Source organism: Psittacula echo (assembly GCF_963264785.1).
Source record: "Psittacula echo genome assembly, chromosome: 10".
Lineage (NCBI taxonomy): Eukaryota > Metazoa > Chordata > Aves > Psittaciformes > Psittacidae > Psittacula > Psittacula echo.
In genome coordinates, this window is record NC_137741.1 from 19,626,164 (window position 1) to 19,652,701 (window position 26,538).

At 51.2% G+C, this 26,538-nt stretch overlaps 2 protein-coding genes across 2 annotated transcripts in view; both read right to left on the reverse strand.

Annotated features, from left to right (window-relative positions):
- Positions 1-9: 9 nt before the first annotated feature.
- Positions 10-5,954, reverse strand: SNRPA1 (small nuclear ribonucleoprotein polypeptide A'). The gene is made up of 9 exons (XM_080626110.1): positions 5,822-5,954; positions 5,065-5,212; positions 4,453-4,531; positions 4,024-4,070; positions 3,191-3,293; positions 2,606-2,685; positions 1,370-1,445; positions 872-965; positions 10-289 (listed from the first exon to the last, which is right to left on the reverse strand). The coding sequence occupies exons 1-9, from the start codon at positions 5,901-5,903 to the stop codon at positions 231-233; spliced, it is 768 nt and encodes a 255-aa protein (XP_080482236.1). The 5' UTR covers positions 5,904-5,954; the 3' UTR covers positions 10-230.
- A 4,656-nt stretch (positions 5,955-10,610) lies between these two features.
- PCSK6 (proprotein convertase subtilisin/kexin type 6) overlaps positions 10,611-26,538 on the reverse strand; it is a gene marked incomplete at both ends in the record, with an annotated part of 33,717 nt that continues 17,789 nt past the window's right edge. Inside the window, 14 exons of the mRNA XM_080626791.1 lie at positions 10,611-10,708; positions 11,133-11,245; positions 12,433-12,562; positions 13,734-13,825; positions 14,929-15,016; positions 15,895-16,088; positions 16,608-16,710; positions 17,292-17,471; positions 19,390-19,526; positions 19,770-19,958; positions 20,968-21,085; positions 21,536-21,639; positions 23,238-23,338; positions 24,761-24,973. Of these exons, the coding sequence (XP_080482917.1) occupies positions 10,611-10,708; positions 11,133-11,245; positions 12,433-12,562; positions 13,734-13,825; positions 14,929-15,016; positions 15,895-16,088; positions 16,608-16,710; positions 17,292-17,471; positions 19,390-19,526; positions 19,770-19,958; positions 20,968-21,085; positions 21,536-21,639; positions 23,238-23,338; positions 24,761-24,973 (1,860 nt within the window). The remainder of the gene's footprint in view (positions 10,709-11,132; positions 11,246-12,432; positions 12,563-13,733; positions 13,826-14,928; positions 15,017-15,894; positions 16,089-16,607; positions 16,711-17,291; positions 17,472-19,389; positions 19,527-19,769; positions 19,959-20,967; positions 21,086-21,535; positions 21,640-23,237; positions 23,339-24,760; positions 24,974-26,538) is intronic.

The window sequence follows — 26,538 nt, forward strand, 5'->3', positions numbered from 1 at the left end:
TCATGCTTATGTCGGCCAATGAGAGAAGAGGTGAAGGGAGCTAGGAGCCAATCGGGGTGTGCAGGGAGGGCTCCGCACACACGACGCCGCACACGGGGAGCAAACGGAAAGGCTCATTTATTGAGCACCGAAAGGCGCCAGGACACGGTGCGGGAAGGGGGGGGGGTTCCGCGGAGGGGCCGGGCTGAGCCCCCCGCAAGGAGAAGCGCCGGACCGCGGCCAGCCGGGGCCTAGGATCCATTGGGAACCGTATCCTCTTCCATTTCCTCCTCAGCGTCCTCCGACGGGCCTGGAAGGACACGGTCCAGGGTTAGGGTGGTTACTGCAAAGGTTCCTTTTCTTTCTCACAGGGTAAGGATATTGATTTCCAGCCCCTGAGAGGGGCACTAATAACGCGAACCCTTAAAACCAGCTCCATGAGCAGAATCTACACAGCACTAATAGAAACACATGGCATTGCCAGTCTGTGGTTAAGATTTGTCCATGCAGAACCCTCTGAGACATGCTCCTGTACCCTCATCTGAGGCACAAATGCTCAGTCCAGGCAGACTCTGCAATTCATCTTGCTTGTTAAATCAGTGGGATGAACTGCTGGGATTTAGCCAGTTCCCCAGGGAAGGCTCAGGGCTGATGTTCAGCACCTTGCTGTCAACAGAGCCCCAAGTAACAGCCCAGAGCTGCACTCCAGAGGCCAGGCAGACAAAGCCCTATGGATGTGGTCCAGTCATTCTGATGATAAACTTACACTCAGTTTAAACAGTTCTTTGAACTGTTTGGCCTTTCCAACGTAACTCCCTCCAGAGCTCACATAAAACATCGGGAAAGAACAAAAAGAGGTAGATTCTGTTTGGGAAACAGTAATTAAAGTGACCTGTTTTTCGTTCTCTGCCAGGAATCTGACCAGCCTGCAACATGCCCTTCAGCCGCTCCACTTCAGCCAAAGTCGTGGCATTTGCTATAGCAGTCTGAAAAACAGACAAAAGAACCCAATGAATCTCCACACACAGTGTCAGTCTGTTTAGAAGAAACCGGAGAGCAATGTTTTTAACCCAGTGAAGTGATGCTAAGTTTCTATAGAAAGTTCTGCAAAATTCTAGTTCTAGAAAATTTTGCAAAAGACAAAGACCCTACTCAAAACAACCACTCTTATTAAATGAGCTGCTTTGTCCTGAGACAACTCCAAGCTCACAGAACGTTTCATTTAAGTTCTCAAAAAAACCAGATATATCCTAAGAGAAGAAAAATTACAGAAAAGTGGCCTAAACCAAAGTTAGGCCACGCTGCTCTGTTTGTGTAAACAGAGGCAGGGGTTTCCAGGAGGAAACCTTGGTTCCATTTGGATCCACATGTGCTGTCCTGACAGACTTACCTTAATTGCCTCCACGTCCCCTGCAGAGGGCCCACCTTTCTTTTTGTCAAAGTGCAGAGCAGCACCTGGGATGAAGCTTCCAAGGGAAAATAAAGCCTTGTTACACCTTTTGAAGGGCACGCGCTTCTCTTAACTTCCAAACTAGGTTTGGAAGCGTTTCACTCAATCAAGTGTAGTATCTTATCTTTGTTAACAAACTGATACAGTGAAGAATCGCCTCCTTCAGAAACACCAGCAGCCTGTCCTCACTGTCCCATTCCTCCCCACTCCCCCCAAACCTTTTAATCTGCTCTTGTAGAGAGGCAGGCCTTAACTTTAGATATCAAGCAGTTGACAAAGGCTATTTGATTTGGATGTTGTTGAACACTCAGGTGGGCTGTTGCCATTTCAAAAGCAGGGTGGATAAATAAAGAGTTACTGGAACTGGGTTTCCTGCTCTCGTATGTCTAATATGATATTACACCAGCCTATATGAAACACTAGACTGGATATAATCTTAACACTCAAAAGAAAAACCTGTAGTATACAAAACTGGATGTTACTGGCTGATCAGCTCGAAGGAATTCCTCAAGTGCTGACAGCCCAGGCTGCAGCCTCCTTTGCAGCTAGAGATTCTCTTTATGTTTATTGAGCTACTTAGTTCAATCATCTACTTGTTCTAAAAATATTCCAGAATAGAGCTCATAAACCAGAGCTCGAGTCCATCTATTATAGTTTTAAATGCTAAATACATTCAAGGTATCTTTAATTTAATTACGGATTTGGAAATGCTGTGGCCATACACGATCCAGATTCTGATTACCAAAGAAGTAAAGAAACAAAACATGTTGCACCACTTAATAATTAAACTCATTAAACATGTAACAGTTTAACTGGAGACTTTCACCTGCATTTACCCTCCTGACTACAGCAGTTTATATTCCCTAGCAAAAGAAAAAAAACGGAACTACCAATCATCTAGGGGGAAAAAAGGCAAATTAAACAACGGCAAAAATTAACATTTCCTGCTTGTTGACTTACGTCAACCCACCCTGACCAAATACATCTTTCAAACATACTTCTGAGATGTATTCACCACCATCCAAAACTTGGGATGCTTGGACAAGGCACTTCTGGCGAGCAAAGCTTTTGAAGCATCCCGCTAGCAGCTGGTGTTTCAGTTTAGTGCCTCACATCACACACAGAACGTGGTGTTTCTGAAGGAGGATGCCAGTGTAAATTGGTTTTTTATCTTACGTTTTTGCTCTCCTGGCAATATCCTTTGCAAGCTGTGCACCCCGTTTGCCCTTGAACATTTTCTCTGCCTCCTGTCGCTCCTACAGCGATACCACACACACAAAGTTAATTTAGGAACACTGCAGTTTGCAAAGCTTCTGTCTTTGCAAAGAAAGACTCTTTGGCTCATCTTCATCAGTCAACATTGGTACACGGAGACCAGATGGAAGAACAAGCACATAAACACTGCCCAAACATTCAGACTCGAGATGTATCAGCCTAGTAAGAACTCTTTCCCACGCACATCTTGACTGACAGCAAAGAGCAAATGGCCTCTTTCTCCAGTCTTTCTACCAACACCAAAGGGCCAGAAAAGAATCAGGCTAAACAAAGCTAGTAAAACTTCGCATCATTAAACAGACTATACACTTAACAGAATGAAACCATGAAAGAAAAAGAGCATGTTTTTAGAGCCACTTATGATACATAGTTTCAATTAAATTTACAACTACAGCAAAAAGCTTATTGTTACTGCTGAATTTTGAAGCATGCAACAGGGAACAAAAAGCATTCATCTTGTGCTGGAAGCAAAGAAAGCAGACTTACTTTGAGTCTCACTTTCTGAAAATCCAGCACTCTGACCTGGGGAACTTTGTGGATGACATATAATCTGTAATGCTTCTTATTTGTTACAGGATTCCTTAAAATGCTACAAAGTCAACAGAGGTTACAGAGAGGTTCTTAATATAACATATGTGAAAATACACTTACACTGAAATACATTAATATACTTAAAATACATCCATGTACCTTCCGCAACACCATTAAATAAGCCTAGTGACTGTTCTTTGATATTATGAAAACTATGGTAAAAACTTGCACTTTATCAATTAAGTCGATTTTACTGAACATAAAGAACAACCTGAAAAAATATATATATATGTTTATATATACATATATATTAAAAAAAACCCAAAACGACCCAAACAAAAGAACCCTAAACCATCACATTTCCTACCTGGACACCGATGAGCTAGTAAAATCACCAAACAAGCTGCTTTTACTTTTGTCCCTCACGCCAAATGTGACATTACTGAAAAGTCACTGTTCACACATATTTTAAAGTATTTTGTAACAACAGTTTTAACCTTTAGTTTTTAGGCTTTTAAAGGTTAAGGTTACTTCAGTGCTCATATACTGGTTTATAGAGATGTTACATCTCATTAGTCCAACTGTCTGTCAGTAACAGAAAGCTTCACCCATTAAGTACCAGGTATTTCTGAAGCGTAGTAGAAACCTTTACCGATTGAACTTTTAAGCATAAAGGCTCTGTCACAGCTCATAAAAAGGAGAACATTCCAGAGCAAAGCAAAGAGCCAGGCCAGCTGCAGAGTTCAAACAGCAAGGAAAGAGCAGCTTGTCTTTCCAAGATCACATACCTCAGGTACGTCAATGATTTAATAGTTGACAATGGATCCAGTTCACCCTATGTAATGAGAACACAGTAAGAAATCATAAGTCTCTTTAGTGAATGATCGAAATCTGATTAGAAAACAAAGTTCCTGAACTCACATCTATTTTAATGACCAATTAGAATTAGTAATTGTTACTAATTAGGATTACTGCAATTAGTTTAACGGGAAATCCACTCAGTCTTTGTGACTGCTGTTCCACTGCATGCTGCAAATTATGCTCATTACACTATGTACAACATTAACTACTACCAATACCATATGGCATTACTCTAAAGAAAAAGAGCCAACTACGACCAGAAGTATGTGACACTACTCTCAGCAAAAAGGTTAATTGGAAAGATGACAAATACAATCTTTAAGCTTGGTTCAATTTATCCTGCACCAATAACTTACCAGTTCAGCAATGTTGTTGTTGGTGAGAATGAGCTCTGTCAGGCAGGGCAGAGCCTGCTCAAGGTTTTCACCAATGCGACTAAAGAAGAACAAAAAACCAAAGGTTTAACTTAGGCCAGAAATGAGCAATGGTGAAAAGACACACAGAAATGTGATAACAAAAAGGATCCCCATGTAAAACAACCCAGTCCAACGCTGGCAGGAGTTTGGGTCAGCATCCGCTACAACACTTTTACTAATTAAGGTGGCAATAAATACCAGCCATTGCTGAAAGAGTACTAGATGCAGTATCAGATTTACATTCACTCATTGCAGGTATCCCTGGTTTTTGTCTTTATGGGGACTGACTACTGAAATCTAAAGTTCCAGCCAGATTCCAAACTCTGCATCTCATCGTCCTGTCTGAAAAACAAAGCCTGACTTTTGCACTGAGTGAGGAAGGAAAATCAAAGACAGCCTACACAGTTCTCTATATATACTATACAGTGCAGATTTTTTTCCATAAACCAAACACTTCTACAGTTACCCAGCACTGAAAGATGCACAAACACTCTCCCAAAGAGCATCTTCCTATGCCTCAGGGCCCCATCTGGCCAAAATACAACCACTTACCAAATCCTATTGTTATTCATCAGAAGAGTTTTCAGTCTCCTCAACAGTGGGAACCCATCCAGCTTCCGGATCTCATTGTCAGAGAAATCAATTGCATCAAATTGGTCCAGAGTGGCACCCAAGTTCTCAATAACAGGGATTTTATAGCCTGAGGGAAGGGTGCAAGGCAGAGATCAGATGGTGCCCAGAAGGGAAGCAGAACAAAGCAAGAGGCAGAGCACACATATCTGGACAGACTGAGGATGCAGATAGTCAAAGCATCTCTGGAATGACACCTCCGCATCACCCACAGACCAAACTCTCCCTTTCAGACCCAACAGCCCCCGCAGCCTTTTCAAAGCACCCCTCTTCCTCCCCCTCCACAAACACCTCAACTCCCTCCCTGTAACCTCCCAGCCCAAACCCACCTCGTGTGTCCCACCCCAACCACTGCACGTTACTACCACATTACCCCAAATTCCCTTCCATTGCAGGCCCCTCAGGTTCCCCTAACACTGGAGCCTCTTTAACTCCTTCCTTCCCCAATCCCCTCCGGCCACTGCAGACTCCTCCAACAACCTCCTCCCGGCTTCCCTTGTCCTGCTGCAGCCCACTGAAGACTCCAAACCCCACCATAGGATACCCACAGCCTCCTCCACAGGCCCCACCACATGCCCACTAGGCCTCACCACAGACCCCGAGAGCCCCGGCCTACGGCTGAAGCCACGCTCTCTCTCGGCACAGCCCCCCGGCCCGGAGCCCCTCTGTCCCCGCTCACCGCGCAGGTCGAGCTCGCGGTCGCGCACGGCATTAGTGTACTGCGCCGCCTGCTCGATCAGCTCCGCCGTCAGCTTCACCATCGCGCCGGGCCTCACCGTGCCGCGCCTCACCGCCGGGCCGCGCCGCGCCACGCCAGGACAACCCGCCGAGCGCCGAGCCGCGCCCGGCCAGGCCGAGCAGCCGAGCGCCGAGCCGAGCGCCCCCCCCCCCCCCCCCCCCGAGGCCAGCCGGCTCCTCCGTTCCCGAGTGGGGAGGCCGCGGCGGGCTCTCCGCCGGGCAGCCGCGGCTCCCCCTTCGCCCCCGGGGCCGGGCAGGCACAGGCCGTGCCCCTCAGAGGGTCCCGGGGAGCTGGGGAGCGGCCGCGGGCGGGCCCGCAGCAGTGCCGGCAGCTCGTCAGCAGAGGGACCCGGCGGCCTGCGCACGGCTCTGCCCTCTGAGGAAGCGGCCCCGAGGCGCGTCCCCGGCACTCCAGAGCCTGCTTCAGGCCGGGGCTGGCAGCGAGCAGGCTGCTTTCCTATGGACTGTGTGTGCTTTAGCTGTGCGCTTGTCCGAGCACACGCTGCTCCCTCCCTCCATGCTATGCAGCCAGGGCAGCTTCCCGCAGCTACAGCTCCTGCATCCAAGCAGAAGCTCAGCCTTTGCTCCTGGGTATAGGGTTGCCCATAAACGCTTTGCCCTGCAGCATTAGGACAGTTGCTCTGGCTCTTCCGTGTGTATTCCTGGGTTCAGAGAAGCTCTGAAGGGTATTCATCCTTTCCCTGCGAGACAAAGAGCGCTTTCAAGTGTCCCTGCATCCCCTGTGCTGTTTTAGGAATGCGGAGAACAGCAAGGAAGAGCAGAGGTCTCAGCCTGCCCATTGCCAGCATGAGGCTGCTGTGGCCGAGGCTGGTGACAGCGCTCGGCTGGTGGCTGGAGGGTGATACGGGCTAAAGGAACCAATTGACCGTCCCAGGTCCCAGCCGTCGCCTGATGGATGTCACCAAGCCACTTCTGCAGCCCCGGAGAATACTGCCCCAGCCCTCCAGCCCCCCCGAGCAAGCCAAGGCAGGATGGTTTCTGGATCCTCTGCTGTCGAGGGAAGGGTATTTTTCATGAGCCATGACATTTCAGTGAACCCAGAGGATGTGATAATAGGTTAAACGCTGCAGATACGTTTGGCACCGCACAGGGATGGCTCATGCTTTTCCTTTGGGAGCATCTTGCAGCATCACCCCGAGAGGGACTCCTGGCTCGTTCCCCGGGATTGCAGCGTCAGAGCTGGCTCTGTTGTGCCGGATGATCCCTGCAGAGATGTCAGCTGGGGTCAGGCAGCTCCTGTGCTCCCTGCTTGCAAGACGCCCTCTCCAAAGCTGTATATGGAAGCACGTAGTCAGGTTTTTATGACATCTTGCGCTTGTTTGAACACAGTTAGGAGAGAGCAAGAAGAAGAGAAAGAGCTGTCATAAGCAAAGTCATCAGCAGCACCGTTTTACCTGACTCAGGAATCATGTGGTGATAAAGACAAGAGTCTTTTGTCATTTCAGGCAGTCACTAAAAGGAGACCTTCTTCAGCCTCCTGGAAGGCAGGTCCTGCCTCTGACAAGGCCAAATAAAGCCCAGACCTGTCTCCCTTAGCACAATACATCTGTATGTCTCAGCTCTACAGTCATCATAGCATTGTATCTGAGAGCAGACAGGTTCTTGGTCTTGGATGCTGTACACACGCTCTTAAAAGCCCTTTCTTTGTAATGGAAAGCTAAAGTAATGATTTTTTAAGATGTGAACTGTGAAATGCAGATGGTCCTGGATGCAACCTCACAGGCAAACAGCAATCCAGGAGTCAGGCTGCATTGAGGACTTCCAGAAAACAGCTATTACAGGTCTGGCTTTGGTGCCAGGAGACAACAGAGCAATGGGCTTTAACAAATTGCCTAAGTACGCATTTATCTTGAAGACACAGCAGCCACTTTGATCCTCTGAGCGTACCAGTGTCAGAGGGACTTTAATAGCTCCAAGCAAGCATTGCAATAGCTTGAATAAATAATCTGAATTTTATTGCTTTCCAGGAGTGATTTCTGAGGGAAACACTGGAAGCTGATGTTGATGCAGAATTCGTGTCTCTTTGCTGGCAGGCTGGAGGGCAGCAGAAAGCAGGGTAAAGCTGGGACTGCTGGGGACTGGTCATCTTAAATTGCACTGCTTCACCCAGTGTGTATTTTGAGTTACGCCAAGGATGTAAGGGTAAACATGTTTTTTTCTTTTTTAGCAGTTCAGTGCATCTAAATATACCAGTGAGCAGTATTTAGCAGCAGGCCACAGTGAGCAGAGCTGATGTAGTACTCGTGGCTCCTGGCTTTTGACTGTGACACAGCAACAGAAATGGAAGTAAGTTTGTCATTTTACAACCCAAGGGGCAAAAGCCAGCAGCATTTTACCACACTTCTGACCTCTGGTTTGGCCCGAGACTGCAAGGGGAATCCTGGAGCAACAGCAGGAGTCACTGGATGTGATAAATCATCTGATTAACTCACATTTATCATTTGATAAATGTGAAGACCTTAAGATGCAGGAGCCCAAGAGCAGCGCAGCTCTGAGAAAGCGCATTCCCTCATGGGAATATTCCATTCTTTTCCCTTTCTTTCCACACTGAAAAAGCTCTGTTTCAGGTATCCCAGCACTATCCTGGGCACCTGGCCCATGGTTAAACATTGCAAAACCAACACAACGAACAAAAGGCTCCACAGCTCCCTCCTCTCCCCAACGCACCAGCGGCTCCTCTCCTTTCCCCACCAGCTGAAGGGGGACAATGGCCCTGCAGCCCCCAGCAGTGGTGGGGCACTGCAGGATGCTCCTTGTGCAGGTGGGAAGGGGGAGCAAGCCCTCCTGCCAGCTCATCTGGGATCCCCCACAGCCAGAGAATACACACAGCTGTGCCTGAGCACAGCCCTGAACCCCAGCCAGACAGCCCTGGGTGCACCAGCGATGCCAGCCCTGCCTGGCACGGGGCAGGTATGTGGGATAGAAGTTTCCTCTGAAGGTAAAAAGACCTTTATGAGAACAAAAGGGAGGGGTTTGCAGATGCAGCTTGTCTGTTCCTGAGCCGTTTCTCCCACAGGTGCTCTGGAATGACGAGGAGCTCCAGCCAGGACAACTGCCTTGTCCAGCACGATAAAGACATGCGATGCATCACTGGCTGGGATGGCAGCTGTGTGCGTTTGGAAAAAGCACAGATTCATTGGTCGGGGGAGATCAATAGTTTATTAACTTAAAGGTCAGTTCACCAAAGCTCCATCTTTGGGTCTGGTCCAGGCAGATGAGGACCGGTGGCGGCGTGGCTCTGCCCCTCTTCACCTGGCTGAGGTAAGCTCTAGCGGGCAAGCCCAGGCAGGGCTCGTGTCATTGCAACTGAAACCAAGCAGGGATTATCCCGGTTCCATGAGGAGCCGGTGACAATTCCTACTGTGAATTTCATTGGCAAAAGGTTAACTTGTTCCAGCTATTAACAATGAAAATCAGAACATGCAACGTAGGAAAGAGTGTTTACATACATCTGGTGCAAAGAGTGGCTCTGCAGGGTCCGAGAGAAGGACGTAGGACACAGAAAGGTTCCCCACTCCCATATAAAAAATAGTTCACAGAGGAAAACCAAGGATTGTATAAGTTATTTTTAAAAAATCTGTAAAACAACATAGCCAAGGATATTTTAAACACAATTATATATAAACACCACGTTACTGTTAAGACCGAGCATGAAAAGGTTTGTTTCGGGGAAGGGGTTTGTAGCATTGAGAGTTTCCTGGCTGGATCCCTGGAATGTCTCTTTTGGAAACTGATGCCCAAGTAAAAACAGGAGGATTTTGTGTAAGAGAGAGTGGTGAACCCAGTGAAACAGGGGAAGGATCATGACATAAAATGCCAGGAGATGAACTGGGACACCATCTCATATAGAGGAAGGATCTAGCTCATTCCAGAACTTATTAATCAGTGATTCCTAGCAATTCCAGGAGGGAAATACATTGTGTGGTAAGGCTGTGACCCCCACAGGCTGTTCCATGTGGATGGATGAACCCCCCAAAGTCCCTAAGACCCCTTTTAGGCACAAGGGGTTTGCCGGCCTTCAGTTACCTACACAGCAAAGCCCTGTGGACGCACTGGGCTGACAATGCCTGCAGAGCCACATGGATCAGCTCTCGCTTTGGTCCTCAAATCTCCAGTTATTGCCATGGCCAGAGAGAAAACCAGCTACCGACCGAATCCGAACAGGAGCACCGGAGCAGGCGGTGGGCACCGCTCCGGAACCACCTAATTCATCGTTTTACCTATGTACAGAGCATGGCCATTTGCAATGCGGGTTTAGATCAGCCATCACCTAGCAGGGAAGGGTACCAAACACCGAGCCAGGACCGGCTCTTTCTTTGCGGAGGTGTCAAGTCCTGCCTCCATCACAGCGAGGGCTCCTGCCAGCCGCTCGCAGCGGGCACATCAGTAGGATCTCTGTAAAGAACCAAGCGTGCATACATGGATCATGCACCGGTCCCTGCTCACGAGGAGTGTTTGAGAGTGTTAATATCACCGCTTGTCTGCTGCCTTTCGGGACTTGATCATTCAGGGTACGATCCAATCTCAGCTTACCCTATTGCTATAGAAATGCGCTGACAGTGATATTAAAGCTATCAAACTTACGAGCGGATGCTTGACAGCACCATGTAAACTCTCTCAAAGCTGAAAACATAAACTTTTGTCCTAAACATTTGGCACAACTGGGCTGGCCGTTGGTGGAAGTCCTGGATGGATGCAGGCGCTGAACTTTACCCGGCCATAAGACACGTCTGACAGCAGAACTGCACAAACAGCTTCTTTTCACAGAGCTTGTTTGATTTCACCATCTCACAGAAAGTCTTGTCAGCTGGGAGGCCGAGGTGAGGAACAAGAGAAAATGAGAGCAGATTAACATCCTAAATAAACAAACATTGCACGTAACGGGCGGTGCAACTTGTTCCAGTGTTGGAGGGGAGAGAATCGAAAAAGAGTTGCTTTTAAAATGCAGCTTTCACATGATTTTAATGAAGGAATAAAGCAGCTTTGCAGCGAGTGGGAGAATTAGCCCCAAGACTAAGCTGTAGCAAACACAGATGCTTGGATGTGTTTGAGCAACAGGCAGATATCCAGTAGCTCTGCCAGGTAAGCTGCCTGCCCACCACAGCCGTGCCCCAGCAAGCCCAGGAGCTCCAGTGCTTTCAGCTTTACACTGTGAAGGGAATCCCCCAAACCCCTTGGTTTTGCTACCAGGGAAGCACTATGGTGCCAGCGGTTCTGCCACAGCTACTTACCATTGGTACAGGTTTCATTTGTTACACAGGAGCCACCGAGGAGGCTGAAACCTTCTTTACACTTGAGGCAGTTTCCACTGGAGCCCTCGCAGGCTGAGCAGTGGTCGTCGCACCTGGAGATGGAGGCTCTGCTGTGATCTGAAGCAGCACCACCACCCATCCCAGCCATGCCAAATGGGCTGGCAGCCAGAACATGTGTCTGCTGGCACTGTGACATCCAGACTGAACCACAGGGTGTGGAAAATCACAGAATCCCAGACTGGGTTGGGCTGGAAGGGACCTTAAAGCTCATCCAGTTCCAACCCCTGCCATGGGCAGGGACACCTTCCACTAGAGCAGCTTGCTCCAAGCCGCTGTGTCCAACCTGGCCTTGAACACTGCCAGGGATAGGGCAGCCACAGCTTCTCTGGGTAAATGGTGAATCTGAAGCTTGAAAAGTTATCAAAGCCCCAGGAAAAACGGGCTCATGATGCCAGCTCGATGCCCAGTGACAGTGACATCCCAACAGCACTTGTCTGCTGGGAAGGGTCAGTGGGACACACACCTCTCCCAGCAACCCCACTTAGAGAAAGGGGAACCTCTGCTACTACAGTCTATTCACTCAGGGAAAAGAGCCCATCAGCTGTGCCTCCTGCCTGGGGAGAGTGTACCCAAAATCCCTGGGAACGGATGCTGGTCTCTCGTTTCTCCCTGCTGGAGAGCCAGCCCGGGTGAGTGAAACCCTGTGCAGGCAGGGACTGCATTGTGTGTTCCCAAGTGACCTTTACTCCTTCCCTTTCATGTTCGCTTCAATGAGGCTGACTCCACTCCCACTCCCCACTTAAAGCGCTGAGTGCCGGAGAGTGGGAGCAAATTGCTGCCTCCCGGCATCCCCCATCTCCCGCACGCAGCCCCCGTGCTGTGCTGGGCCGGGGAGCGGGTGCAGCTCCTCCAACACGGCCGCGGGCGAGCGGAGCAGGTTTGATTGAAAGCTGGAATATTTACCTAAACATTACCATTCCTCCCACACCTCCTCCAAAGAGCCTGCAGCCGGGGCTGAGCCCCTTCCACAGTAGCCCTAAGCCATCTTGGCTGGCTGCCTCCGGTGGGGGAGCGTGCAGCTTTGCTGCTCTTAAATCTATAGGGCAGGGGCGTGTGGGGTCCAGCCCCACGGCTGCCCTGGCTGCCTCATCCCTATTTTAATTTCCCTACCAAACAGCTCCAGCTGTGAGCTGCTTTTAGCGTTGTTTTTTCCAGCATCTCTCCCAGTGATCCCCATCGATCCCAGCTTTGCTCTGGTCATGGTCGGGGTGGTACCTACCTCTTGCAGACTTTGTTGGGCAGCCCATGGCTGTCAGCGGGGTAGAAGCCCTCACGGCAGGCAGGGACGCAGTGCCAGTGGGGTGCAGAGGTTTCAGGGGTGCAGGGTGCACAGTCCTCCTCACCTGGCCCTGCGGGACAGGGGATAGGGCAGATGGCACATGGGTCATTTTGGAGAGACACCATCTCTGCCCTGCTATTGCCCGAGAGTCTACAAGCTCCTTGTTGTGCCACCAGAGTGCTGCTTGGCTCCTGTCCCAAAAATCCCAGCTTCCACCTCAAAAAACTCAGCTTCCAACCCCCAAAAAGCCTAGCATCCTGTCGAGCCAAGAGCTGGCCATAGGAGCTTGGCGGTGGACATCACATCAAAATCCCTTCTGGACCATCAGCCACTGCTCCGAAGTGTGCACCGGTTTGACTTTCCCACCCCATTCAGAGTTAACACGTGGAAAAAGAGATGCTAAATTGGGCTGAAGGAGGGAAGGGCTCAGGAAAAGAGCTGGGAAAGCAGAGGGCCCCACTCTGACGCCGGTATATTGCGGCTGGACAGCAAACCCCAGTGATGGAGGTGGTATTATTAGAGGTTTTCCACGCACCAGGCATGAGAGATGGTGATGCAGGAAAAGGAGACAAGAAAAGGCTTGAAAAATAATTGTGGCAAAGTACATTTACACTGACTGGAATAAGAATTAGAAGGGAAGTAATTTTCTTAAGGGATTAAGAGCCCGTTCTTTTCCACGCCTGCCAACAAGATCAATAAATATTTTGGATTCAGTCTTAGGAAATTGCCCATGTACGATAGAAGAGATTCACGCCACTGAACATGAATTGTCTAGAGATCATATTATCATCAGATCTATGATGATTTTGAGAGCAGATGCAAACATTAACAATCGAAAATAATTGGACTTTCAAGAAGTGAAAAAGGCAGGATTTAAAGGGAACGCCGCACGGGCAGCAGGAGGAAGCAGCAGTGGGCAGCCCATTCCCATGGGATAACACACCTCGGCTCCCTGACATTTTTACACTGCAAAGCCATCTTCCATCACTCCGTTTTACAGCCTCCCCGCAATCTTATTAAACTGAAGCACCTGGCTTCAGAGGGATCAGGAAATAAAGAATGGCTCCAATAAAAACGTGAAAACTCCCTAAAAGCCTTTCCAGTACAAACATATTCCCAGCGGGATGTGCTGGAGAGCCGGGATTGCTTCCCCTCCAGCATACTCTGCCTTTGCTCAGTATGGTGGGTACCACCTCTTGATGCACGAGGGTTTGGAGGATGCTGTGGGGGGAAGGATGTACCTGTGCTGGCAGAGCAGGTCTCGCACCGCCGGGGCTCCCGGCTGAGGTACATGCTGGGCTGGCACTCCGGCACACAGCTCTCTCCTGCCAGGCTGCAGGGGAAGCAGAAAGGACATTGGCACCCAAAGCTACAGGCTCTGGAGGCTCAACTCAGCCCATCCCCATCTCCACATCCCCCAGTGCCTACAGCAGCCTCTGCCCGCAGTGCAGGAGCATCACACACCCAGCCAGTGCTTCAGGAGGAGTTAAAGTCCTGCCTTGACCAAAGGGACGGCTGCAGCTTCCTTAATTAAGTATCCAGGAGGAAATAAAGCTATTTTTTCCCGTGGGCAGCCAGCCAGGCTCTCCCAAAGACCTTTTTGCACCATGAGGCTCCCTGGAATGAAAGGAAATTGGCTGGGCCAGTGCCGCTTCACTGTGGCAGGGATGATTTGAAGTCCTGGCTTAAAAGGATATTGGACAATAAAAAGCAAGCGCCAGCGGATTCTGTCTGACAAGTGCGTCCACTTCTGCTCTTCTGAGGGAGTAGATAATCTTTTGGCAGTGGCAATTTCTTTGTCTGAGAGAGCCCTGCTGCTACACCATGGCTCTGGCTCACTTACAGCCCCTAAAGGGGTCTTAAGTGTAAGATTCTCCCCCTGAAGATCCCTCCTGCTACGGGATCATACTTCCACACACACTTGGGGATGGAAACAGCTTCTTCCCAATGCTGGTACTGCTGCCGGTACGGCTGGGCTCTGCATCCCGCAGGAGCCGTATATCCTGTGGTATGGGAGACATATCCTATAGTAGCCCCACTCAACAGGTACATCCAGGAGGAAACTTGCACTTCATAACATGCAGTATAAACATTCTCGTTGCTTTTTTCTCCCCAGTTTAGATGCTGCAGCGCCAGGGCTGCTCTGGTCGCAGGTCACTAGGTTTGGATGAGCACATCTGAGCCCGCAGCACTTACCCACCACCCTGGCAAGAGCTGGAGGAGAGGAAATGAAATCTAAATCACCCTTTTCAGCTACCGAAGGGACATGAATCACCCCCTTTAAATCCCCAGGCCTCCAGCACTCCACGTCACCGCTGCAGTACCATGGAAGCAGGATCTTGGATCTTGAACTAACTCACTTCCCAATTTCCCACCGGTTTTCCCAAGCAGGTACCGATGCTGCAGGTACAAACGCCTCCCGTGCTGCTCTGTTACCTGAATCCTTCTTTGCATGCAGTGCATTTGTCTGCTTCGCCGACGCATTTTTTACAGCTTTGGTGACATTTCAGACAGCGTTTCTGACCTTTCAAAAAACAAAGAGAGACGGGGAGAATAAAACCCGGGCAGTGATTTGCAGGCAGCGGCTGGAGCTGCAAAGCCCCACTGCACCCCAGCGCCAGGTCCCCAGGGCAGAGAGCCACATCCCCCCCGACGGGTCGCTGCTATTGCCCATGACCTTATCTGTCATTGCTTGCTAAGAAGAAATACACTTTGCAAGCAGCTAGGATCATTAATTACAGTCTTCTAATTAAGAGCTGAGTTGAGCGCCTTGGCTTTGCACCACCCTCTGAACACCCAGGGGTTTTCCTCTTCCCTTCACTGTGCAAAGCGGGCCAAGGGGGGAAATTCACTACTCAAAAATCAAGGTGTTTTCTCCACCTATAGGATTTAAAATAGAAGGAAACCCTGCATAGGAAGGGAAACCAAAAAGGATGCTTGCACCTGAACTACAGGCTCTGGGGAAGAAACCCAACTGCATACGCAGCTGACAGGCTGAGAGCTGGGCTTGTTCAACTTAGAGAAGAGAAGGCTCTGGGGAGACCTTAGAGAGAGGAGCTTCCAGTGCCTAAAGGGAGTGACGAACAATCTGTAGAGGGCATGTAGTGACAGGACAAGGGAATGGCTTCAAATTGACATAGAGGAGATTTAGACCAGATATTAGGAAGACTGTGAGGGTGCTGAGGCGCTGGCACAGGGTGCCCAGAGAAGCTGCGGCTGCCCCATCCCTGGCAGTGCTCAAGGCCAGGTTGGACACAGGGGCTTGGAGCAAGCTGCTCTAGTGGAAGGTGTCCCTGCCCATGGCAGGGGTTGGAGCTGGATGAGCTTTAAGGACCCATCCAACCCAAACCATTCCATGATTCTATCCTCAGGCTACAGTGTGCTAATGACAAACATCCTTACGTTCCTCCGCGTAAAACCCAGGCGGACACAGCACCACGCAGGTGCTCATCTGGTGATGGTAGAGGCTCCTCTTGCAGGCTGTGCACTGGGTCGGTCCCCTCCCGACGCAGCGCTCGCAGCCCTTGTAGCACCGGCGGCACCTCCGGGCCCCTTTGTCACCAAAAAACCCCATGGGGCAGGAGCTCACACACATCCTGGGGAGGAACACAGAGGGCTCAGTCTATGGTGCCAAGAGCTGGGCACCTCCAGGCAGTCAGGCATTTGCCATCATCCTCTCACCTGTAGCTTCAGTGGTTTGGGCTCATTTACTCCTTATTCTTTACATTTAAGGTGCCTTGAATGTCCTGGCTCTATAATAAAGAGCCGGGGACTCTTGGTCAGCAACCCTGACTATAGGTAAACTTTCCCTGTGCCAGCCCAAGAGAAGTGGAATCCCCAGAACTGATTTGGCACCTCAGTTACCTGCCCCTTGGGCATGGGTGACCTGAGCTGATGAAGCCAATGCTTCTTCCCCAGCATGAGTACATGGCCATGGTCCTCCAGGGCTCTCCAGCTCTGTGTACCCCACCTCATATACCTGAATCCAGGACAGGGATCCCCACACTGCCTCCTCCTCCCTCCAGTTTCTCTTTCATACACTTCTTTCTCTGTGCAAACATTCATCAATCACTCTCGTTGTGGTGCAAGCCTCAGGACATCCCACCACCCCTCACCTGCCGGTTTTCACACTGCCCAGGCTGTAGTGGATGCAGTTCAAGCACTGGTCGGCATTGGGGCCATCACAGCCTTGATCACCACACTCCGGGTGGCACGGACCTGGGGAGGGAGAGACAGGCTCAGCCGGGGCAGAGGCTGAGCATCCCCCAGACCCCGCTGCCAGGATGCTCTGAGCACACCCTCTCATGACCCTATCATGATGGATGTGGGAACGCTCCACCTACCTTATCCTATATCTATTATCTTATAGGTCTTATCTACTCTATGGAGCTAGGTGGCTTTGGGTGCTTGCCTCTCCTCTGGCTCCTCCTCCCCAGCATGATTCCCACACCCAGCCATCCCGCAGCTGAGCACCCTGCTGCAGCAGCAGCTTTGAACAAAGGCCCAGACCCATTCCTTGAGGACCAGCAGCAGGGACACCCGCCCATGCCCAGGACGAGGTGGGCAGAGGAGCTTTTTTTACCCCTCAGATGGCTGCACCACCAATTTGTGGTGGGAGCGCTGGGACGGGGCGTTTTGCTACCTTCTAATTTCACTGTCCTGCTGCCCCGTGCTGGCCACAGGCACCGCTCCTCCCAGCCCTGGGCAGGATCAGACCTCGTGGCTCTCCCAGGGCATCCAGGTTTGTGTTTTCCCGGGTTATGTGGGGCACACAGCGCAGCGGCTCGGTCAGCACTTACCTGTGTACTCCTCCTCCTCCTCCGCCACCTCCACCTGGCTCTGCAGGAAGGCGGCTCTCGATGGCTCCATCTCTGATGCCTGCACCTCCAGTGTCCTCCCGCGGGACTGGGAGCTGCTCTGCGGGGTGTAGGGGTGCTCGGCTGTCCCATAGAAGAGGAGGCTCCACTCCTTCAGCTTCCCTGTGGGGCAGGCACAGCATCACCCATCCCACTCCCTGTTTTGCTCCTTGCTGGGGACCCAGCTTTCAGAGAAGCAGAGCGAGGATGGACTGGACCATCAGGGCTTCCCCATTGGCATGTCAATGTAGAATCAACCAACAAGAAATGCTCACAAGCCCCGGAGCTCCCAGCCTGCACAAATGCAGCCGTTTAAGGCATCTATAAGGGTATTTTTATTCTATAGCTCATCTGATGGACCACAGCATCACCACAGCCTCCACAGCCAACACATGGAGAGAACCAGTAACTTGAAAAGCTCCATAATAAAGGTCTATTTCTGTCTGATAAAAGCCAGCGAGCACACACTGGATTATTTCCTGCTGCTGTTGCTCCAGCCATTCCTTTGCCTGACAGAACAATGGTCTGAGCTCTGTGTCCATTGGAACACCACGGGGGTCCCCAGAGCCTGTACTGCACCCAGGAGCTGGGGATGCCCTCACCAAGGTCCTCCCTGACCCATGCAGCTTTGGGGAGGGAGTCACAAAACGCTGTTGCTTCTTTCCAACGCTGTTTTCCTTTCAATTCCCCATCAATAGGAGTCACCTCATGGCCATGGCATGCTTGGCTTTCACTCCTAATCTCTGCATTTCCAGGAAGGGCTTAAAATTCCCAACATCAAACCCTTGGCTCTCCCAAAGGGCTGAGAAGGACCCACTTGCTGCAAGCAGCTTGGAGCCTGCAAAGGGGTGAGCTGAGGTGGCATCAGCCAGGAAAGAGCTCAGACATGTGCCTCCACCAAGAGAATGTAGTTTGCTTTAAATCCGGAATGTCCCACATAGGGAAAGCCTGCGCCGCATGGGGCTCATGCTGGGGATGCAGCAGAGCCAGTGACAGGACACCTATGGTATTTATTTGGTATTAAATTAACCAATTCAATTAACATTTAATACCCATTTCTTCTGCGGGCTAGGAGCATCTTCCTTCATGTTCCCTTCTCCCCTCTCTGCTTCAAACCGGGCGCAGACCCTTTGAGGGGGGTGACTGAACTCGCTCGTTTCCATCTCCTTTTCTCGCCAGGTGAAGCCAAGCCCCGATGCCCACGAGGGGCTCTGAAACACCCACCACAAACTGCAAACAGGGGGAAAAGCAGCTCCATGGGCGCGTTGCTGCTGCTCTCCGAGTTCAAAAGACTTGGGGTGAAGGCAGCAAACACAAACAGTCCCTGCACCATGAACCCCCACCTGCACCTCCTGCCGGAGAGTTGTGTGGGAGAGGTTTTAATGTACCCCTGGCTTCCTATCAATGGCTGTGTGGATTCTAACACCCCCACAGCACACACCAGCCCCAGGCAAGAGGCTTCATGCCCTGCTGCCATCAGCCAGCGAGGCGGCTGCCCCTTCCCATCTGGAATGGATCCCGCCAGCCCGGCTCCTCTGCCGGGAAGGGGTCAGGGAGCAGGCACCAAGCCAAAGAGGGGGGGACACAGCAGGGTTGGGGACATGCTGAGCCCAACCACCCCCCCCAGCACAGTGGCAGCCCCGGGCAGGGTGTCCATGGGTCTGTCATCCGCAGGCTAAGGGGCATCGTTGCACAACCAGCCCACAGGCCAGATGTCCCAGCGGTGCAGCAAACCAAGCAAACAACAATTACAGCGCTCGGGTTTCCTTCTTTTGGCTCATTATGGTTTAATTTTGGAAACCTGGCGCTTGGGTTGCTGCTGGGAGAAAACCCGTTCCCGGCTCAGGCAGAGCGGCAGCCTCCTGCGCTCGGGGATGGAGCTTTGGTCCTATTTGTGAAGGGTTTGGGCACTATGGGCTTGCTGAAAGCCATAAAACTCACAGCAAAAGTTACAGCCAAGCCAAGAAGCCTTTGAAGAGCTTTGGGGGCAAGGGGGACCGGTGGGTGCTGCAGGACATGGGTGCTAAGGAGGAATCCTTACCTTGCACGGTGGGGTTGCGCACTTGGGATGGCGTGTCGTGGATCTCCAGCGTCCACTCCCCTGCTGCCCGCTCCCCCCAGCAGTGGACGGTCATGAATTCCCAGCCCTTGAACCCCTCATTGGAGTGGTCAAACACCCTGCAATGATAATGCCGTGCATCAGGAAACGTGACTTTGAATGTCTTGTTTAATGGGAATAGGTAGATGGGGATGAAGGATTTTAGGCATCCTCGCATGCACCCACCCTTGCCTGAAGCCCTCCTGCAGCTGAAACCAGAACATGCCCCCTGCCTTCCCAAAATACCCAAGAAAAAGTGCAGCAACCCCCTAGACAAGGATGCTGCCCATCCCAGACACATGCTGTCTCCCATCTGCTCTTACCTCCTGGCGAGGAGCTGCGACCTGGTCCCTGCAGGAGAGATGAGGCTGATCTGGAGGTCTCCCCGGCGCGGGTGCGAGATGCTGAGCCGCACCACGACGTGCTCCAAGTAGAGCACGTGCTGGTCACGGTGCTCAGCACAGGCGCTGCTGAGGGTGCTGGCACGCAGCACATGGTCTGCTCGGATGTACCTGTCAGGGATGGAGAACATCATAGGCTCCACAGTGCTCCCAGCAGCGTGGACACCCACTTATAGTTGAACCCGGTCTCCTACTGCTTCATGGCAAGAATTGTCTCATCCTCCATTGCAGTACAGTGTCCCAGCATGGAATTTGCTGAATTGCTCAACGTTAACGAGATGGGTTTGAGCTGCTGCTAAGATCTATGCCTTATGGGCTGCAAGGACGCTTCTTTATTGTAATTATCAGCGCAGCGCTCCTCTCTGGGTTGTAATTAGTGTCTGTATCAGATAAACAGTTTCATGAACATACTTGGCTCCAAATTCATTCCTGCTTTGCATATGCAAGGAACTGCTTTTCTGATGAAAAACTCTCTTGCTCCACAACCAGGCAGTGGTAAACAAGGAGGGTCCGTGTGGTCATATCCCGGATCCTACCCTTCAACCTAGCAAGGACAAACCTAAGCTGGTTTGAACCTGAAGCCAAACTCAAAGAGACTCCAGGCACTGGAAATCTGCAAAGCCTTGCACCAGGCACCAGTTTTTGATGTCTTCCATCAAGATGAGATCTTTGGTGGAGGAGGGAGAAGAGACCAACACATCACTGCTCATGTAGGACCCAGCGGGCAAGTTGGTTTTGGTCTCTCACCATCAGCCCTCAAAAATCCCCTATTAATCACCAGTCTGGGAAGCAAAAGCGTGCAAAAGGGCAAAAATAAATCACCCACTGTCAAAGCTGATCCCAGAGAGGCCCCATGGGACCTGCTCCTCACCAAACCATAGGCACAGACCCCAGATGGGCACTTCTGGGTCAGTAACCAGCAATGGAGGTCACTCTGACTGTAAAACCCATGACCATCACCTCGCCTGCACATGGACTCGTCCCTGCCACCCCAACTCCTGATTTCCCTTTCCAAATGCCATGACAATGGCTGAGCCTTTGCACTGCAAGAGCCAGACCCAACAAAGCTCCTTCCCAGTGGCTGCATGCCCTGGGAGAGCTCCCATCACGCAACACTCACTTGGGCACCCGGTCCAGGCTTCCCACACAGACGTGCTGGGGAGGAACCGCTTTCCACTTCTTGGCTTCCACCACAATAGCATCCGCATCCACCAGACCAAAGCCATATAGATGGCTAACTGGAAAGAGAGAAGACTCAGAAACCCACTGCCTTCCAAGCACGGGTCAGGAGCTCCTCCTCAGTGCTTGGTGGAGCATCCTCCTACCACTGGGGAAGGTGCAGAATTGACCCTGTTGAGTTACGAGATACTCCAAAATACACAGAGCTTATCACCCTCCCCAAATTACACCCCAAATCCACACTGGCACCATGGAAATCCCATTTCTGGGAGCAGCCCACTGAAAGGAGCAGGCAATGCTGCAGCTCATGAGGGCATCCACCAAACAAGGCTTCCAAGCACCTTGCCCATCAAATTACTGCCCTCTCCTCCCTCTGCTCAACAGCCTCATGGTAAGAGCACCCAAAGCAGCGGACAGAGACCATCCAGGGTGAACACTCTCATGAATGAAGCTCTGGGGACCTTTATTTTCCCATCTCACCACGCCACCTCCCCACCATGGCCGCTCACCTTTATGCCCTGCACCATTGGTCTTCCAGTCGGCCGCTCGCAGATGCACTGGCCGCGAGGTTTTGACCAGTAGATGCTGGACATCCCTCCAGGTGAGCATGGGGCTGCAACGACACATAGCTCATGGGATGGCTCCCATGCAGCAGCAGGGACCTCCGCTGGGTTAACCCCCCCCAAAAAACCCTCTTCTTTCTTCCTGCAAAAGAACAGGAATTGATGATTTAGATGTTGATGCCCTGCCTTGGAGGCTGGCCATCACTTGGGGTGCTCCAGCACCATGGGGCGATGCATGGAGGGATGCCACGTGCCCACAGGCATTGCAAGGTTTATTCCTGACCAAAGCTAAATAGCTTTGGCTGCCTCATGCTCTGAGGTATAACTGGAGCAAATCTGGAAGGTTTTCCCTATTTTCTTGCAGGAAATTGGGAATGAAGCACATCCCAAGGCATGGCACCAGGCTCGGCACCTCCCTGGTACACAATGCTGAGCAAACTTTCCCATTACAGGAATAACAGCAAAAATTGCTTGGAAAAAACCTTAGATTGCTCATTTAAGAGGAAAATGAAACCCAAAGTGTTTCCAACCCCCCTGATAGACTGGGTTCATGTGAGGTTTGTGCGTTCAGGGTGCTGGTCACTGAGCACTGTTTGTGCTTTTGTGTCTCCCCATCCCAAGACCCCATCCCAGGGATATTGCTGCAGGATTTTCCACACTTTCCTCATGCTCAGTTCTCCACGTCAGCAGCTGGGATTTATATTGATCTGGAGCAACATTTAAGAAAAGAAATTCACTTTATTCCTTCTTGTCATAATGGAGCGGCCGAGCACCAAGCTCCGGTACTTGATGTTGCGTTTTATGCCTCAGCTAAACAATCCAAAAATCACATCAAAAGCTCATCATATCTTTGCACTGGAAACGGCATCTCTGGAATCATGCTCACCCGAGCTGGTCACTGGGATTAAACCGGAGGAGAGGAACTGGAGCCGACATGCCACAATCACAGTCCCTAAACATGAGCACAGCGCTGCCCTGGCGCTTATTCCCAGCCTTATTTTTGGTTCTACCCCATAAAAGTAATAATAATAAGCTCGTTTTATTGAAGATAAAGATGCTCCATGGAGCAACATGGGGATGCTCAAGGGGTGAGCCTGCTCCTGGGCAGGGGGACCACAATGAGAGCAGGATGAGACCGGGATGGGGACAAGAGGCAAAGAGCAGCTTGTTTGAACTGGGGAGCATGTCACTGCCAGTCACACCATGTGGATTTTTGACATGATGCAAAAGTAGTCCTTTTTCCCCCAGAAATGAAACACTTGCTGAAAACCATCACTTCTGCTGACGTTTTCCATTTCCTTGATGTTTTCTGACATTTTTCTCCCAGGAAGTTTTATAAAACTCCTGCTGGAGCCGGCTGTCAGCACTTTCAATGCATCAAATGAGAAGCCTGACTTCATCTCACCAACCCCAACTTTTCAACACACCACCACAAGTGAAGAATTAGCTCAATAAAGCACCTGCAGGAAGATTAGACGTGAAACAACAACGCTGCATCAAACCTTGCCAAAAGGAGTGATCCTGAACAACTCTGCCCCATTTTGAGTCACTCCAGAGGTTAAAACCCCAACTTTTGTTTCTGGCTTTGCTCACCAGGTATTAAACATGGGAACATCTCCCCCATGAGCCATGGTAAGGTTACACTTACTTTGCCTCCAAAGCCAAGGCGATGATGCCTGCAACCATAGGTGCAGACACGGAGGTGCCGGTGTGGCCATCCGTGCACCGGTGCCGGAGGTCCGTGGTGACCTGTGGAGACAGGAGCTGCACCTCCATGCTTCCAAAGACGCTCCCGGCATGGATTATACCCCATTGAGCACCCAGGTTTGCTTGGGATGCTGCCAGCTGGTACCCAACCCCTGCCATGGCCCCCGTGCCATCAGGGTGGTAGAGCCCCCCATAAAAGGGCTGCAGATAGATTTGGCACATGCACATACATTTCCCTTTGCTCAAAGGTACAAAAACTATTTGGAAAATGGGGAAAAAAAATGTCAATTTTGGTGTGGATCAGCTGGGGGAAAAGGCATGGATGGAGCAGTGAATTGGGCAGAGCTGCCGTGGGTATGCACCCATGGGTGCATATTGAGCTGGGCCATATTCCTTTAATACTACTTTATTACCACTTTACTTCAAAGCTCCATCTCCCAGTGTTTTGCAAGGGTTTCCATTTGCATAGGAAGCAAAAGGGGGGAAAAAAGCCATTTCCAGCTTTTTCGTTTCAGGACAGAGCGCGATGCTTGGGTACCAAAAGCTCGGAGAGAGGAGGTGGGCAAAGAGATGCTCCATCGGGTACATTTTCTAAAGGCTCCTGGGGTTTGAGTTAATCTGGTGATTTCTGGAGGATGGGGAAGCCCCCAGCTTCTCCCCAAGGTGCCCCTGGAAAGTGCTTTTTTGCCCATCAGTGCTCCAGCGGCACTCGATTGGTGCTGACCTCAGCCATGCAGATGCTCCTGAGTGCCATGAAAATGGTCCTTGGTTTTCTGGCTGAAAATTAGTCTTTTAGGGGCCAAACAAAGCAAAAAAATATTTACCTGTAAAAAACCTCCACGTTTTTTGCCAAAAACCTTATTTGGATAGAAAACACCCCCCAGCTTGGGTAAGGTGCTGTGCTGGTGGGTGATGTTTTATGGCCTGAGGTACAGATGACGCACTGGAATGTCAGTAGCAAAAGGCCTTGCTGTGAGGAGATCACAGCATGTGTTGGGACAGAGCAAACATAGGCTGGGCGGGAGGGAAAACAGACTGATCCCCACATGCAGATGCTTTCAAGGGAATTCCTGGGCTCCACACGTTCTCTGCTCCCTGTTTGGGACTTCCACATCCCTGCCAAAATGCCTCCATCCTCCCTCTTTTTGCTCTGTCAGACTAAAATACCTCAAAATTCCCTTCTTTATTGAAAGCAAGGGACAGTGACCCAGTACTTTGGGGAACAGGTAGATATTTGCATGGGTATTTTTACAAACCTCCAGGCCTTTCACCCATTTCCCAGGGACTATGCCACATCCCCAATCACTTCCCAAGGACCAGAGCAATATTGGACCCACCATAAAAAAACACAAGCAAAATCCACCGCAGGACTAAGAGCAAAGTCTGGCTCTTACAGCAAGCCATCATCCAGCCCAGCCATGCAGAAAACATCCAGGGAATGCTCAATATTGGGATGAAACTCACTATTTTCCGCTCATAGAAAGCCCCGCTGCTGTAGGTGGTGGCGAGGGTGGAAGCGCACTCCTCCAGGTACCAGGGCTTGTAGCCGTTCTCAGTGGTGCTGCTGATGGAGATGGTGTAGATGCTGTTGGTGTAGCCATCACAGGAGCAGTAATCGCCCTCTCTGCCACCATTCCCAGATGCCCAGACAAAAATGGACCCCAAACCCCTGCGGCCCTGCAAGGAGAGAGGGGACAGAGGTGAGAGGAGGGGTTTGTGCAGGAGGAGAGGCCATCGCGGATGGGGGATTGGGGGCAGCCCCCTCCAGCGCTGGGATGCTGTTGGTAAGCCTGATTTTGGGGTCCGGACTTGGGGTTTGGTTACAGTGGAAGGATGGGTCCCATCCTGCCCGGCGCTCAGCCTCCTGGAGCAGGTCCCACAAATGTGCCTGATGTCTGACAGCCAGTGACTCCCTGTGAGGATGGGAGAGCCTCTGGTAATGGGGACTTTGACATCTTCTGTAGGTTTTCCCAGGGGAAAACACCCCCTGGACCTGCTGGTAACACACAGCATGGTGCTTTCTAGGGTACAGGGATAGCCCTGTGAGAGGAACTGGCAGGGATACCCCCAAAACCCACATCTCCCTTGCCCCAAGCCCACAAACCCCTTATGAACCCATCTAACCCACCAGAAACCTTCCCCCAGCCTCACTTTCAGGTTCCTTTTGTTTTCCTCTTTTTTAATCCCAGCTTTTTTTCCCCTCCCCATCACTTGGCAGGAACATCTGATGGAGCCGTCCCCACCGGCTACAGCTGCAGCATCCCACCGGGAACTGGGGGGACCTCCCTGGAGCAGAGGGAAAATCCCGCCCGGCAGCACCAGCCACACTGCCAAGGAGGGGCCCCGTGTGAAGCCAACAGTGGTGGCTTCCATTCAAACCACTGCCAGGGCACCCAGGAATAATCCTGCTCCATGGGGATTCATGGTCCCAAGGAAGGATTTTTGGTGACCTAAAGGAGTTTGGGGCAGGAAATGAAGTGTCTGGTTTGCTTCCGTGCCCTGTAAGGCAGGGATCTCCGGGGAGGGTATGGTGCTGCTGGGCTTGGCAGGCGATGGAAGCACCCGTCATGGAGCAGCCCCATCCTCCCCACGGCTACGGCAGCCACGGAGGGATTTCAGCGCTAGCCTGGGCAGATCTGGTGTTTATCTCCCTCCCACTGCTCTGTGGTGGCTTCCTCCACACAAACAAGGGGAAAGAAAGGGAGAAGAGCAGCTTTGCTGGGCAGGAATCCACTGGGATTTACTGCGGAGGGTCACGTGCCGGAGGGGAGAGGGATGGTTTATTGCCTGTCTCGCCCTCCTCCTCGGGCAGAGGCTCTGAGCTGACCCTGCCTCTGGACACACGGGCTAAGTCAGGCTCTTCCCTTACTTTATGGAGGCTTCCATTATCTGGACTGCCTCTCAGCCCAGCTGGGAGGGTGTTTCCCTCCCAAAGGTCAATAGAGCTGTCTGAGCTCTGCAAGGAAAAGTGCGATTGCAACAGGAATCACTGCCCTGCCCCATGTCACAGACAGCTCGACCCAGCCCACCAAGCCTGCTGCTGGCACCTCCAGGCCTGCTTTCCAGGGTTTCCTGGATCTCAGAGGCGGCAGCATCCCAGCCCACAGTGATTGTCCAGCTCTCCACTACTAAAATCCACCCATCTCCGAGGATGACCCTCGCTGCATCCAACCCAGGCTTTCCTAATTCAGTAACTGGAGGAATAAAACCAGGCACCGGTTGCTGAAGGTGGGCAGAGACAT

Bases quoted from the DNA above. Each gene is read 5' to 3' on its own strand.
- SNRPA1 (XM_080626110.1), bottom strand. From the start codon at position 5,903: ATGGTGAAGCTGACGGCGGAGCTGATCGAGCAGGCGGCGCAGTACACT. The intron at 4,071-4,452 runs GTAAGTTATTGG...CTCATTACATAG, and splicing joins ACAACAACATTGCTGAACTG to GGTGAACTGGATCCATTGTC. The intron at 1,446-2,605 runs GTAAGATAAAAA...TTCCCTTGGAAG, and splicing joins ATTGCCAGGAGAGCAAAAAC to CTTCATCCCAGGTGCTGCTC.